General features: G+C 33.8%; 2 protein-coding genes across 2 annotated transcripts in view; both read left to right on the forward strand.

Moving 5' to 3' along the window:
* Positions 1–269: 269 nt before the first annotated feature.
* LOC128987797 (peptidoglycan-recognition protein LF-like) lies at positions 270–10232 on the forward strand. The gene is made up of 5 exons (XM_054408823.1): positions 270–352; positions 1501–1616; positions 7499–7617; positions 8922–9049; positions 10014–10232. The coding sequence occupies exons 1-5, from the start codon at positions 343–345 to the stop codon at positions 10121–10123; spliced, it is 483 nt and encodes a 160-aa protein (XP_054264798.1). The 5' UTR covers positions 270–342; the 3' UTR covers positions 10124–10232.
* A 1361-nt stretch (positions 10233–11593) lies between these two features.
* The window catches only part of LOC128986846 (kallikrein-11-like), a 57810-nt gene continuing 53503 nt past the window's right edge, over positions 11594–15900 (forward strand). The window contains exon 1 of the mRNA XM_054407403.1: positions 11594–11680. The gene's annotated coding sequence lies outside the window, so the exon portion shown is untranslated. The remainder of the gene's footprint in view (positions 11681–15900) is intronic.

Here is a 15900-nt window from a genome sequence, read left to right on the forward strand (position 1 = left end):
GTGAAAAAGGAGTTTCATAACAGAAACATACGTTAACATACATTGAAACGTGTGTCGTGTTGAATTATACCATGTATCAGATACGATCTTGTATAATTCATTGAACTCTCCAATCTTATCTCAAACGTATTTATTGTATTAGATAGGGATATGGTCAAAGTTAGATAAACGCTCATAGATACAGAATGTTGCTATGTGTTAACATGCGTGTGATTTGACTAAAAGTTTAGTAGTGTTAAAAATGACTATTTGTTGTGTCGACTACTTGTGTTATGTGAAATTAAACTTTATATTGATCAGTATTTAGACACTTAGGCCTGCTATCGAGTTGTGAAAGACAAAATGGACGGACGTACGTTCTTTTTTGTGAATATAAATTTTAATTTTCTTAACTATAAATTAATGTTAGGCAATATACTTAAATTTACTGATTATTTTACATTTAAACTGTGTAAATTAACGTTAATCAATTGATTTTCTTTTACTTATATATATATATATATATATATATATATATATATATATTTGTTTGTGTTACTACTATAATAAGGGTTCAGATTTTCTGATGACAATTTATTTACATACTAATATATTAGAAATGATAATACAGCAAACCTACAGAGATTATGTGGGTTTTCTGTTTGGGAAAAGTATACTAAGTATAGTAGTTGTAAGCTTGACTGCTAGATTGCACCAAATTCTCATGTCAAGAATATTCAGATAGGTTCAGCTAATTTTATTGAGTTTTAAAGGTTATACACACAAAGATATTGCACGGGGAGGTTTATGTAAAACTTTTAGTCTTTGAATCTATTAGGTTTAAAGTTTAGTGTGACTTAAGGTGACACTATTTTCATTATTTTCAGCGCTCCCGATCGACATGTCAGTGATAATTTCAAACAGTGTTTGTATACTGTTTCTGGTTCTATTAATATTCCATTTGGGGACAAACCTTGTGTAGTGGTAGAGCGTGGAGCTTTGGAGCCCGAGTTCCCGGGTTCAAATCCCACCAATCACTAATGGACCAATCCATGTGATAATGCCGCAGCCCACTGGCATCCTGAAGTAATGTGTGTAACAGATCTTAGCTAGAAACGCTCTAGGATGTGAAGGACATGAAAAAAATTGTCAAACCATATAGACTATGTGAGTCGTGTTTTAAAAATATACAATTTGGATGGCATTATTATATCCGACCGACTATGAACCCAAAATCTCTCCCAAAATCAGCTGTAGGTGGCTTTATGACATGCTGCTGCTATCCTGAATGTTTTTTTTTTTCTCCTAAACATACTAGGACGATAGGTTTTAGCCTGGAACTGCTTTCACATTGCTGTAAGCTAGGCATAGAGGTGTCGTGGTATTAACTAGATAAAATCCATTGGGTGGATTTGAACCAAGGCCTTCTGAGACCGAAGCCCCGTGCTTTACCACTAGGGTAGCTCGTAGGCAATGCTCTTAAAATTTTCTTTCATATATCCGGAAAATTATTTTTTCTAGCGGGTTGGAATCCTAAGCCCCAGACGACGTCGAAGCCCCTGGAACTACTGGGGAGAACAGAATGGGCAGCACAACCTCCCAAGTGGACGGACGCACTTGATCTGCCTGTCAATAAGGTGAGAAAAGCATGAAATATTACCTCGTTAGTGTAAATATAACCTTCAAAATACCAACTAACGAGTTTAAATCACAGATTAGTACAAAGGCGCTTTTTACTTTGTTAGGGAACAAAAGGTTTTTTAGGGATTCAAAAACTTCCCTAGGGCCACATTTTTAACACTCAAAATACATAAAAAATGTGCTTGTAGCTTTGGGTCATGATGGTACCCGTATGCATATTTGAATGTCAATTTGTGCAACGATTTTATTAAAACTAGTGTACATGTTGCTCGAATTCGAGCAATTGCAAAGTATTACAGGAGTTATTTCAAAACGAATAACAGTCATATTTACAATGAGTTTAAAAGAGTCAACTCAAAGATTACCAGTGTGTAACTCAGATCATATTTATCTTCGTTGTTGATAAACCTAAAGCATTCCGGCCGATTTTCTCCTTCTCAAAGTGCCTCGTTGTACAGGCAATACAGGTCATTGATAGAGGGCCAATTGAGAACGAAAAGTCGTTTTGGGGTAGTGTTAGGGCGCGAGATTGACCAGGGTCAGGTGCTGACTGGGATGAGTTAAGCCTACCATCGATGTATAATAACGCCCTTTACGCGCCACTGTTCTGTAGCTGCGGTCGTTATCACGATTACGCCTCTTGTCTAGTTTCGTTGTCGTCGCGTCGGAGGCATTTAAAAGGAAATACAACAAATAAACAAATTATAGCTATACAAAACAACGATAAATGCACAAATTTAAGTTACAATCATGCTAACTCGATCCGTCATAGCGACACAAAACAACCATAAATACACAAATTTGATACAACAACCATACTAATACGATCCATCTTGGGGGTTATGTTTACACAAACTCAAATAGTAAATAAATGTACTCAATGCGTTTCATTGAATTGAAAAATAAATAACAGCAATTAAATTATACAGCTGATCAAAATGTAAACAATTATGTTCTTCATAAGGATAACATGGGACCTTTCAAAGCCACTGGGGCAGAGCCCAAGGGACTATTCCAAAAGGTGTCCTACTATTTGCCACCAGTGTCGTTTGCCACCAGTGTCATTTGCCACCAGTAGGGTCAGTTCCTGGAATTCCCGCCGTGGCCGTTCCTATGAGTCATAACCATGTAGATGTACTTATAATTTTTTTGGATATTAAATAAATGTTTATAATTCCAGTTACAACTTTGGAAGTGAAAATTAATTTCACCATCTTGTTCGGCAAAAGAAAACGCACATTTTGAGTCCAAAATCACATAATCGCAAGTTAAACAGTATAAGCCTATCTATGTTAAGGTATTTTAAGCTATTTGAATATTCCTTACATGGCCTAAGATTAGATAAATAATACAAAAATAACATTTGGCACAGTATACAACGCATCAATGAGATTAAATCCTATTAAAATACTTGAAAAGACGCAGTTTCAGTGTTTAGTATTCTGCGAATATACAGGGCGAAGAACTTAAATGTACCACCTAGTTGCAATCTCAGAAACTATTTGATTTAGAGAAAACATTATATGGGGAATTTCAACTACTATCTTATGACATTCAAAAATATGAATTCTCTTCCTTTAAAGTGTGATATTTTCATTATTTAACTTAAAAATTTCTTATCGGACACCATGTATTTTATGACGATTTTAGACTGTAATTTCAAAAATGTTTTCAGTTTATTGTTTGTAGCTTTTGGTTACATTCAGCAAGATATAGCTCCTAAACGAGTAAGTTTGGAGAAAAAGTGCAAAGAATAAATTATAAATGTTTTAAAATTACATCTACATTCTAAAAATATCATAAAATATATTGAAACTAGCTGTGTGCCCGTTCTACGCACGGGGATATTATTGTAGTCAGTTATTGAAACCTTTTTATTAAGAACAGAATTTGGTTTGCATATTTTCAGATATGCTGGCAAAACTATTATATACAGTATATAAACCTTCGCAAATACAGTATCTGACAGTTTCAAGCCAAAACAAATGCTTCGAAATTAAATGTAACCTGGGTCGTGTTGGTCCATATGTTAAATCCAATGATTAAACTAAAAAATGCTTTATAGATCTATGAGGCATAGCCCTAATGTAGGCCTATAATTGAAAGTTACCTTCCACAATGGTTAAAAGTATTTAAGGTACTACTTCAACCTCCCAATTTAACACTTTATTCGTGTTGACATTTTCATTATAAAGGTACTTTTGTCCTTTCCGCGAAACACTGAGAAATAAGGACATTAATGCTTTACTAACAGACATACACACAAAAATACAGAACTTAATTAGGGGGTTTGATACGCTTTAAGCATAACAAAGTACTTGTAAAGTTAGTATCTAAAATATTTTGTTAATGTCATCAAATTTCATCATAACAATGTATATTTGCTTGGACCGATGATGACCCGAAATGACGGCTTACTATATGAAATGAAGACGACTGGTCCAGGGTGGTCCAGCCACCCTGGTATAGACGATTGGTAATTTATAGTAAATATTACCAAAATAGGCCACGAACTATTGATACATAAACAACGTAAAGCGTTTAAACAATTCATTATGGTTAGCTGAATAAATGTTTTACTAAAGTGCGTTATCGTTTTCTTAGCATAAACTAACATTTTGGAATCAAGAAAGAAAAAGCAAAAATTGTACAGTTAAGACATCAATTAAATTGAATACGCCTGTAATAATAAATAAGGTGCAACACCAACGATAACTAATTTGTAAAGTACAGTGATGTGTTGGTACTTAAAAATGATTCTTGCTACTACCAACAGTACCAACGGTTCTAAGGAATAGAACCGGTACAAAAAACCAACGTTCACAGTTGAGAACTATAGTACAGCCGACCAATTATATGAGTTAATCAAGTCCCGAGGTTATTGATCTCTTGGTTTTTGATTTTCTCGTAAAACGTTTTAAAACGGCAATCAAAGTTATTTCCCAATAATTGCTTTATTTGTAAAAAACTTTTAATGTAAACTTATCGGTGTTAGTTTAAAAAAAAAAAACAACCTCATACAAACAACTTTTGTTATTTAATAGATTAGGCCCTACGTACCTATTCTCTAAACAATGATTGGTAAAGGCTATCTTAGAAGGAAATGTGACAAAAATCACACAACGTTGGGTTTTTGGACGTTTGTAATTTTATTTCTTAAGTAGGTAGGCCGTGTATTCTAGGGAAAAGTACCGGTATCAAGGATCGTCGTCGAACAGTTTGTTATGAATAATGGGTAGGCGTACGTACCCAAGAGCATGGCTGTATGGTCCAGCGATTGCATCACACGGTGAGTAGGTACTATTGACTATATATATATAGTCAATGGTAGGAACAGAAAATAACACATTAGAAAAGCGAGTTTAGCATCATCCGTAAACCTCTGTTACAATCAACCACTGCAGTTGTGATTTTTTACTTACCACTTTACACAACCGCCATTGAAGCGCCGTGTCAATGAGTGGAAACCATATTTCTAAGCCATTGGCGACGATCATTATTAAATTTAAAGTTTCCCAGCCGTATACAACACTGATTCAAGGTCTTCTTTCTGGTTATCAAAACTCAAGAACAATTTATACACAAAGAATCTCTGGTTCCTGAACTGGATGATGCCTAGTTATTTCATTTCATTTACACGGTTACACTATTACACTATATTATTGCACTTTCGATTAATTAAATCCGTTATGTAAGAAAAACGTTTTTAATCACTTGGGATTTACATTCAAAACGTGATTGAAAAAGGTTGCGGTATTTGTAAACAACATTTGTAAACATATCAGTGACAGCTAGGAAAAATAATCTTGATCCGAACAGCTGTTCGTTATTTCATAGATGATTATGCAATAAAAATTGGACGAAAACTTGACATAAATCGCACAAAACTACATTTTTGAACGTTCGTAATATTATTTACAAAGTAGTGAGGCCATATTTTAATGGCTAAAGACAATCTCGCCAATCCAGTGAATACATTAAAATGACTGGATCTTGATAGGTACTCTCGTTTTCCAGGAGAAGATAGCGTAAAATGCCATCTTGAGTGTTACAGACAAAGGGAAAGACAGACAGACAGACAGACAGACAGAAATTGAGATAAGACTCGTTTCTGCTTATTTAATGTATAAGACGTAAAAATAACCTAAAAATATATAATTCTGAGCAATGTACAGACAAAACTCTAATTTTATTTATATAGATTATTCCTTTGAGACGTTAGGTTCATGTAACAGTTATGGGATAAACAACAGACCTAAAAACGGTGTTTTGTTATCATAAGTTATCTTGAAGTTCTTTGGAAAGAATCCTTCATATGTCGGTATTATGTTGTGTAAAATTCTGCCTGATAACTTCTTAAAAATAAGCAACTAAAACATTTATGTTAACCAAGTGCGTCTATGGTATAAATTAATTTATTGATTGAATGTGGTTTATTTAGTACGTTATTAGTTTACATTTTTATTTAGCCGCTTTAGATTAAGTTTGTATTAAAGATTCATTTAACCGTGATGTCATTCTTGTGCAATATGCATCTACTTATGTATAATTCAACTTTAAAAATCTTTGTACAACTAAACCTAGAGTTTTAATGGACCGATTTATTAATTAGTGGGTCATTGGAAAGCTTAATTCATGTAGATTTGCAAATAATTATGAACGTTTTTAGCGAATTAATAAATAAATTAGACTAACACTTTGTAAAACTTGAAGAGAACAGCACTAACTATGTCGTAACACTACAAAACCACAGATAGGAATGAGCGTTTCCGTTATGTATTCCCCTACTCCTAGAGAGAGTGTTGGAATTTTTACCATACAAATGTTGCAAGAGAGGGTGATAGTGTGAATTATAGGTATTCCTTGGTCCATCGGCCGGTGCCTAGAGGGGTGATGACCGACGGACTAGGGTTGGGGCTGATGACTCACCCAGCCAGGTATAAAGTGGTGGCAAATGACACAAATCCTAGAGTGGTGGCAAATGACACTGGTGGCAAATAACACATATTCCTTTCAAAAATGTAAGGCCAGTTTGCAAATCTACGCGACACGCTCTTTCCAATGAGACGTCAATGGATAAAATCGGTTAAGAAATGGCGGAGGAGTTCAACCGACAAAGTTTCATGTAGCGTATTAATTATATAGATATGTCTAGTGAAAATGAATTATTTAAGTCTAAATTGCAAAGGGCATATACACTATAGTAAGAAAGTTAGGATTACGCAATTGTTTTTAAATGGGCAAATTTAAGTTTTAGCTAAATAGTTGGTCATTAAAAGTTTAGTATTTCATCTAAACCACGGTTTACTTATCTTTAAAACGGCGCAAAAAACCAGGGGAAAACCAGGGGGGTTAAGGATGGCTTTAGAATTGATCAGGTACCTTTTTGACCTTAGGGTGTGTTTTGTTGTTGTGTTTTCGTAAGGTAACAGTACAAACCCTAGATTTTACATATACCTTTCGTTGGATACATTAGCGTCAATTGTTAGCCTATAACATACTGCAGTGGTTTGCCTATAGTGTCTATAGTGACTACAGGCATCTGGGTCAGAATCGACTTGATCCAACCGTATCGTAACACTTCGGCCCAACTTCGTCCCAAAAATATTTGACATAACTAACTATTTTTTTGGAGGATAGTAAAAACTAACAACACTTCCCTCTTACTACTTGAACTGCTTTCCTCGACCCTTTTCAATTTTTCGTACAGCCGAAATGTTACTCTGTTAGTTTATTTAATTAACTGTAAAAGCGAGTGGGACGATGTATTAGCCTACTGTTTTTCCAAGAAATCTGAGCTCTGCCGAAGTGTTACTACACTGATTAAACCAGTTAACTTTAGAAAATGAATACAATCCAGATATTTTGTCTTTTCCAGCTGTTCCTCTCGGCCACTGGCAGGCAGACTTGCTACAGTGTGAGGGTATGCACTGGCGAACTGCAGAGGATACAAAACTTTCATATGAAGATCGAGATGATACCTGACATCAGATACAAGTAAGTTTGAACGTCATTGTTTTAAATTGTTTCTTTATATTAAAACTACAGAAAAAAATGTGTGTTCCGGATGAACACACATGGTTGAACCATTAGGCTGAAACTTGTAAAACTTAAGTAAATAACTTGGCCTATAGGCGTTTGTATATTCTTAAAATCCTATTTGGCTGTACTATGTGGTTGTCCAAATTTTAATATGGATTTGTTTTTAAAGCAAACTTAATCATGAATTGGTTCCAATGGTAATGTGAGAAAAACACATAGTTTACGTTTTAGGCAATCTACATTATTTTCTTTGTTTGCATTAAAATAAATGTATCAACCCAACTTCCACACAATTTAGTTTCCATACTCGCTCTTCGGCTCTTTGGATATGGAAGAGGGTGCTGCAGAAAAGAACAGTTTGGTTCTAAAAATCGAAATTAGACAATCGTTACTCATCCATCAAAGCCAAGCTACATCTTAGTTTTATAACACTTTTTGCGTTTATACGATGATATTTTAAGTTTTAGGATGTCAACAGCAACAGGCAATTGAATAATTATCGACTCCTTCAATATACGCGCTACACAGAACCGTCCAGACTTTTACTAGCCACTAGACCTTTTGAAGGCGCGGTTCAAGCAACACAGTAAATGATTCTTTTAGAATATAAACATTTATACAATGCCAGCCGACCTGGTTAGCCAGGCAAGTAGGCTAAATGATGAATATTGGACCAAGAATAACAATAACTTTGTTGCTGATACTAAAATCAGCTGGTTCTTCAGGACTATTAATGAGAATCCGGGATCACAGCCTGCTGCGTATTGTTTTAACCCATGCAAAAATATAAAACTTCTCATAATTAAACCAGGAACTTTATGATTACTCAGCATTATAACCACCCTGCTAGCACACACTTAGATTTTTTCATTTTGTATACTTATGTCATTTCACGAATTGTTTGAACTTTTTCCATCACTGTGGGCTTTGTTCACAGTTATTTACTTATCATGATGTTAATATCCACAATAGTAACGGCTGTAAAAATTGCTGTTGACAGCTATAAGTAAATCCACTGTGAAGCGAGCTGGTCTAGTAGAGATCGGGACTTCGGAGACCGAGGTCTGGGGTTCAAATACCGCCAAACACCAATGGATTTTATCTTATGCCGCGATCCTTTAGGACTAGCCTGAAGTTGTACAACAGTTCCGTGTTACCTAGCGTACCATCATGTAAAGGTTGGACATGAAAAAATGTCGATCCATATAGGTTATGTGTTGGTGGGTTGCTAAAATAAATTTACATATTTTGTTTTCCAGTTTTATCATCGGTGGCAAAGGTATAGTTTATGAAGGTCGGGGCTGGAATGTGAAGCCTAACCTACCTAAAATGTACGACTCTCTCGAAAACAAAGCACTCTTCATTGGATTTACAGGCGATTTTAGAGGTAGGAAGTAATTACACTTAGAATACTGATAATCAATTAATAACCGCATATAAAAATCAATAAAATTAATCTTTTTGTGACAAAATAACTACATAACACGACTTAAATCAGCTGCAGATGAATTAAAAGACTGCATGAAGGTGTTTCATAAAAAACCGCTGTTTCCTAAAATAAGACTTGTAAGGTAAATAAAAATTGTTATGTTACTTACTTACTCCTATGTCAATGTAAATCCAAGATGGTTTTTAGCCTCACCAACAATCCTCGGATCTTCTATATCTTCAGTAATTTCCTCTCTTGCTCTCAATCTTCTTACATCCTTCAGTACCTGGTCACTCCACCGCAGTCTTGGTCTTCCTAAAGGTCTTCTATCATTGGGTCTACTATTATAAGTCAATTTTATCAGGCTGGAGTTATCCCTTCTTAAAACATGACCCAGCCACCTCAGACGTTTACTTTTTATTATTGCAATTATGTCTGGCTCATGACAAATCTATCTCAGTTCTCTAAGTTTTCTTATCCTTCACACTCCTGCTTCATAAATAGATCTAAGTATTTTCTTAGTACCTTGTTTTCATAAGTTATGAGCATTCTTTCTGAATACTTATTTAATGTCCAAGTTATATGTTAGTCATTAAAAATACAATACTGATAAACTATACTAAAATGCATGTACGACTCATTGCATCACAAAATATTATTAATGTTTCAGTCTTTCTAAATCTTGGAAATAACAAGGTAAAATGAACTCAGGTTTAATGAGTATCACAGAAAATGGTGCATTTATTAATTTCTTGTGCAACTGATTGAAACGATGAAATAGATTGGAAAATATAATTAAAGTTTTATTCATTATTTGTACACGCAAACTGGTTGGGAAAATATTCATTTTACAGGTCAAAGGTAGAATAATTACTTTACTAATACAATGTTCAGTTCAATAACAATAACTTTTTCTGTCTAGATCCAAAGATCGCAGTGCCACCGGAAATGCTGGAAGCGATGGATCTCCTAATTAAACTCGGGATAGACTACAAATATATTTCACCTGACTACGAAACATTTGATTTGTAATTTGTATAAATATAGTTTTAAATTCACAGAAATTTCAATGGTTTTGGATCAAACAAACACTAATTGGAATTACGTCGAATTTTTACGTTTCTTAAGATTTTTCATATAAGCAGCCATTAAATTTGTTTTAACGTGTCTAACTTTACTCCTCCCTTCCTCAATTATTTTAATTTTAAATTGTAAGCTTACCTTTTCCCGTCCATGGGCAGTTTGATTGTTAATAATTAACCCTTTAAACTGGAATAGGAGTGTTATATAAATTGTGAGTATTTCCATTAGTTAATAATCTTTAGGTTGACTCTTTTAAAATCATCGGAAATTATGACTGTTTATTAGTTTTTAAACAAGTTATTTGTTTATAAATAACTCCTGTACTTCTTTGCATGTACACTAGTAAGAATTAATTCAAGTCTGTGCTCTCTGATGTGACATTTGCAAAATTAACCTTCATCTACTGGCATAAGAAGCAATGAAAAAATTTTAATTTTTGTAAATTTGACTCTTTTAATATAAAAATTACAGGATCACAACTTTTTAGATAAAGGGGGAACGTTCCCTAGAGATAAAGGGGACCTACACAATGCATCCACTGCCCTAGCAGATATCTTCCCACATAAACGTCCAAGCGCAGGAACGAGTTTGTGTAAAAAATGCGCGAAAAAAGCGAAAGCGCGTGGGTGGGGCCATATATTCATCAGGCGCGACAGGCGAGCCAATAGCCCCCGATGATTTACAGAGGTACCAACCTTGAGTTTCCGGTAGCTGACTGTCTTACCAACAAAACAAACTCAATTTTAAGACTTTAAAGCTTGCTGAGTTCATTGTATGCATTATTTAGGACAATAATAATTGTTTTTATTGTTACACTGCAGTAATTTGATTTTTTAATGCATTCTGGTCTTAAGTACCTTGTTTTATCCCCTAGAACCAAAAATATTCAGCTGCGGTTAGGGACATTTTAAAACTATATCTATATAGTAGTCCATTTATTTTTTCCGAAGAAAATAGTACAAATTAATTTACTATAGGCCTACTACTTGTACTATAATTCATTTTTGTTTATCATATTTTATCGGAACTATTTTCCCCATCAAAATCTGTACAATATGTCCTTGGCTTAGGCAAATTTTTTCACCACAGGTAAAAATAAAAAAAAGTACATATACCATTATTGCAAAAATAAACGTGTACTGTTCAATAAGCAACATACTTTTGAATCATCCTTGAATCCTTAAGTAAGTAAGCAAATCCGACGAATGAAAACATCCATAGTTATGGGACATAAACATATAACTGCATATAATTCCTTAATTCCCGGATATGTAACATAAGTATGAGTGCCTCGTAGTCCAAATTGCCATCCATGCAGCATAACTTGTACAAATTACACGTGACCAAGTGCATGTTATATTTACCAACACCCGGGCTGCATACCAACAATGAAGTGATAAGTGTGGTTCTGGTTTTGGCCGCTGCAGCGCTGTAGTCGCAGGTAGTTGGAATCAGTCACTGCGCGCGCGCCCATGTGCGAACATCAGCTGTTAGATTCTGTCACAGGTTAGTAAACTCTTTTTAAGACGAATAATTATCTTAAATTGTTTTATAGTACAACCTACTAATGGTTTGGGTTTGGTATTTTATTTTTAGCGATTATTTGATAAAGTTTATAATTTGAAATCGCTTAGGTTATATTTTATTATTAATTGTTTCACCTTAGTCAAATCCTAAAAGTGTTAGATTTTAAGGCAAAATATAATTTGTTCAATAGTTCACTGAATGTGTGTTTGCGAAATTTATACAGTAAAAAGATTTGGTTTGGAATGAAATCCTGTAAAAACGTAACATGTACTATTGACGTAAACAAACATCAAGGAAAAATCAAATAATTCAATTCTTTAAAAGATTAATGTGTCAAAAAAAATCAGACGTTTCTTAATTGATTCCACATTTAGGGTTAAATGTTAAGTAGCTGAATCTGAGTGATTATAGTAATAGCCTATTTATCTGGATGTAGCTAGTTCGATCCTAACATAAGTCAATAAATATTCGTAACTAAAACCATAGTTTTTGGCACGAATTCTAGAAAAGACCCGTTATGAATCATAAACATAAACAAATGACGTTTTTGGACCGAAAGTTAATTAATGCTATTAGTCTAGGGGCTTTGTTTACTTTCGGGCCAAAGACGTCATTTGTTTATGTTTATGATCCATACCGGTATTTTTCTAGTATTCGTGTTCTTGGTCATAAGGTGGTAAATAAATTAATCGTAGCTAACGAAACAGCTGATTGTAGTCAGCAAACAAAACTACACAAAGCATACAGTCATGTGCTTCTCTACCATAAAATATATGGGTTATGAGCCCATTATATTTTTTATTCATAACTCCGTTTCACAAAAACAGTATTGTAGCAAGATAACAACTTTAAAAAGCACCCTAGTAGCTAACAAACACAGTTTAGAGGAAAATTGTCGCAATTTGAAAACTTATTGATAACTATTTAACTAAGACAGCACACCTATAAATAGGACGTGTTCTGGTATAATTATTTAATTTTGTTGTCCCTAACAAAGTTATGTGTTGAATATGAAATTTTACTGTTGAAATGTTTTTAATAACTCTCTAGAACAGATGGATTAAGTATTCCTACAACAAATTTTTTAATAAAAACAAAACCCTGCTAAATACAAGGAGTTTAATGAATACAACCACTTAGGGAATAGGTTTTATGTTTTTAAAAGGAGAATCACATATTTACCCAAAAACGCCTTTTTAACAAAATAAACCCATATTTAGAATTTGTTTTGAAAACTTTTTTTAAATGGTTAGAGATACCATGATGAAATTTGGTATAGTGTTAATTTGGTATATCTTAAATACAGAAAAATAATTCACACACAAAATCTATTATAGTTTCAAAATTATATGTTGGATATTTTTTATACCTGTTGTTATAATGTTTCTAAGTCAAATAAATATAAAAAATCTGTTGGTTTAATGGAAAATGCAAAAAATAGCTATTTTGGATTTTTATATTTCTTATAAGACAACACCGATCTAAAATGTTTCGATTATAAAAATTGCTGGAAAATCACGATTTTAGTTATACAGACTAGGCGCACGCTAACAGCTTGTCCTTATAACCTACAAAAATCAGCTGATTAAAGAAAACACATCGCTCCATTGTTGGTAAACATATGTTTTGCTATTTTGGTGAGACTTTAGCGAATAAGATCTTTTCACATTATCCCCCTATAACAAACGGATAAAGTATTGTTATCATAAAAATTTTCAAGTTTGGAATTCGTATGAAAATTACACCTTTTTGTGTCACACTGAACCCCAAAAAGTGGTTTTGGAGTAATTTATGTCTGTGTGTGTACAGATCTACGGACCACACCTCCTGTCATCCGATTATGATAAAATTTGGCTATGGGGCTTATGAGGATAATAATCAAGTTTTCCCATTTTTTACCCTCAAAATGTCAAATGTTGCTATTTATTTCCAAGACATTTTATAGAATTTAAAAGATAAATAACATAGTGTAATAAAACATTGCTTTACGTCCAATCGTTTCAAGAATCTTTAAATTTTCAACGTTTTTTTATAGAGAAATAGTTAACTGTTTAAGTTTACTTTTTGTGGATTTATTTCGATGAATTTGACATTTTTTTTGTTTAATTATAAGCTATCAACATTTTACTAAATCACACTATTACCTTCGCTATAGCTATAACCCCAAGTACTCAAGAAAATAAATCTGACATTTAAAAATATTTGAGTGAAAATCCATTTAGGCTACAAATGGCAATGCTCAATCTGTAGGGTCTTAGTCTAAGGCAGGGTTATATTTATATTACTCTTTAAACGCCCGGTATATGCCATACTAGTATAACTTCAGGATTAATTTGCTCCAGTGAGGCACCGCTTAAAGCTTAGTAGGCAAGGTCAATGTCTGCTCACACACACACACACACTCAAGACTATTTTTTATGCGTCCGTTGTCTCAAAATATGAGTCCAGCCGTCCAGACTGCATACTGTACGCTACATTGGGCTTGTTCTGCATCTTTGATTCTGATTGTTTAGACAATAATAGTGCTGTTAAGTAATAGAGGAGGTGGAACAAAATAATCTTATGATTACCACCGTTAATTTATATGTAAAACAGTAAATTACAGATACGGAAGGTAAACAATATATACTTTGGTGCCATTTTTTTCGGTGGTCCTCCTAGGTTTTTTGTGATTAACTTACGATCATACACACACTGCAGTAAGTGTTAGAATTTTGGAATTTTATGGTTGGGTAACAAATGTCTCTACGTAATTGATTTGAACAAATATGAAGTGAAAGCTTCCTATTTTAAATTGACAAAAGCTCAACGCCAAAATAGTCAGATAAAGAATAGGCCTCGGCGTTTGCCATTAATTTACTAGTTTTACATGGACCAAATTTTTTACAAATTGATCTCATTGGTTGGTATTGTGTAAGAAGACAAATTTAACAACTATTCTAATTACGATGGAAACTGTAAAAATTTTAAAAGTTAACTTTTCAGTACTTTTATGTTATTTTGACTCTATAATTAAATGTAGATAAAATTAATTCATAGTAATAAAATATAAAATTTAAATACTATTGAGTTATCTTGACGTGTGTATTATTTAGAATGACTATGTAACCTTACCTAACATGACAACACAAATATACAATACAATTGATAGGGTCAGGATATTTGAAAAGGACTGTTCTTAAATTTTAACGCATTTTTCAGTTTCTATCTGGACAATTTGAATTGGCAGGTAATAGGAGTTTACTGTATTAAATCATGTATATAATCTCGAACCATTCTAGATCAATGGTAAGACTATCAAAACCCATTACAGTAAATTATGAGTACAGAATATTTCACAATATTCCACTTAACACTTGCAGTTTCCTTGGGATCCCTCCCACCATCTCATTATTAGGTCATAGTTTACGTACAAGAGGTGTGATAAACCCTGGCAATAATGACTACAATAAAGTCAACTGAAACACCCCTTGCTAATCACCTGAGTCACACTTCGCCTTATAAGGAAGTGCCTTTTACACGTTTTATTACGAGCTTGATGATAAGGTAGAATGTTATTTGAACTTCAAACGTGGGAAAATTTATGACTTTGATGTTGAAAAGACACTCGAATTCTGAACATGACGTACTTGTAATACAGAAAAATATTATAAATGTTTTTAGGATAAGTCGCCCTGGGCGTTACCAATCTACTGACGATTTTGTCTTTATTTCTGTTATTAAGTACGAAAATGTTTAACGCGTAAGGCAGGGTGCACACTGGAGAAATCCGTTTCAGGAAACCGATTTCATGAAACGAGAAACTTTAGTTGCTCGCAACAGATAGATTAGTTTAACACAGGGCAGTGCACACTGCGTTGCATGAAACTGTAATTTCATTTGTTTCTTGCAACTGGTTTACATGAAATCCAAAAAACAGATTTCGTATAGGCTTCAGTTTCACGTTTCTATTGGTTTATTGACTTCCTCAATGTACCATTGTTATTTTTCCTCAGCACTAAGAGCTAACCTCCGGTTGGTGTCCTTCTTTGTTATTAGTGGGCTAAGTAATTCCACCAAACGTTCAAAAAGAGGCTTTGGCATTCTAAAATATAAAAAAATTGACAGGATCACTGCATAATTAATGAGCTACAATGTAAGTACTGTGTTGACCATCCCTAATCAACAGGTGAACCCAATACTTCCTTCTTTTAGTTTCC

Source organism: Macrosteles quadrilineatus, unplaced genomic scaffold, assembly GCF_028750875.1.
Source record: "Macrosteles quadrilineatus isolate MER2022 unplaced genomic scaffold, UCM_ALF_1.0 Scaffold_2__2_contigs__length_208266976, whole genome shotgun sequence".
Taxonomy (NCBI): domain Eukaryota; kingdom Metazoa; phylum Arthropoda; class Insecta; order Hemiptera; family Cicadellidae; genus Macrosteles; species Macrosteles quadrilineatus.

Excerpts from the sequence above, each read along its gene's own strand:
- LOC128987797 (XM_054408823.1), top strand. Across the intron at positions 1,617-7,498 it reads TTGATCTGCCTGTCAATAAG|CTGTTCCTCTCGGCCACTGG; the intron begins GTGAGAAAAGCA and ends TGTCTTTTCCAG. Across the intron at positions 7,618-8,921 it reads ATACCTGACATCAGATACAA|TTTTATCATCGGTGGCAAAG; the intron begins GTAAGTTTGAAC and ends TTTGTTTTCCAG.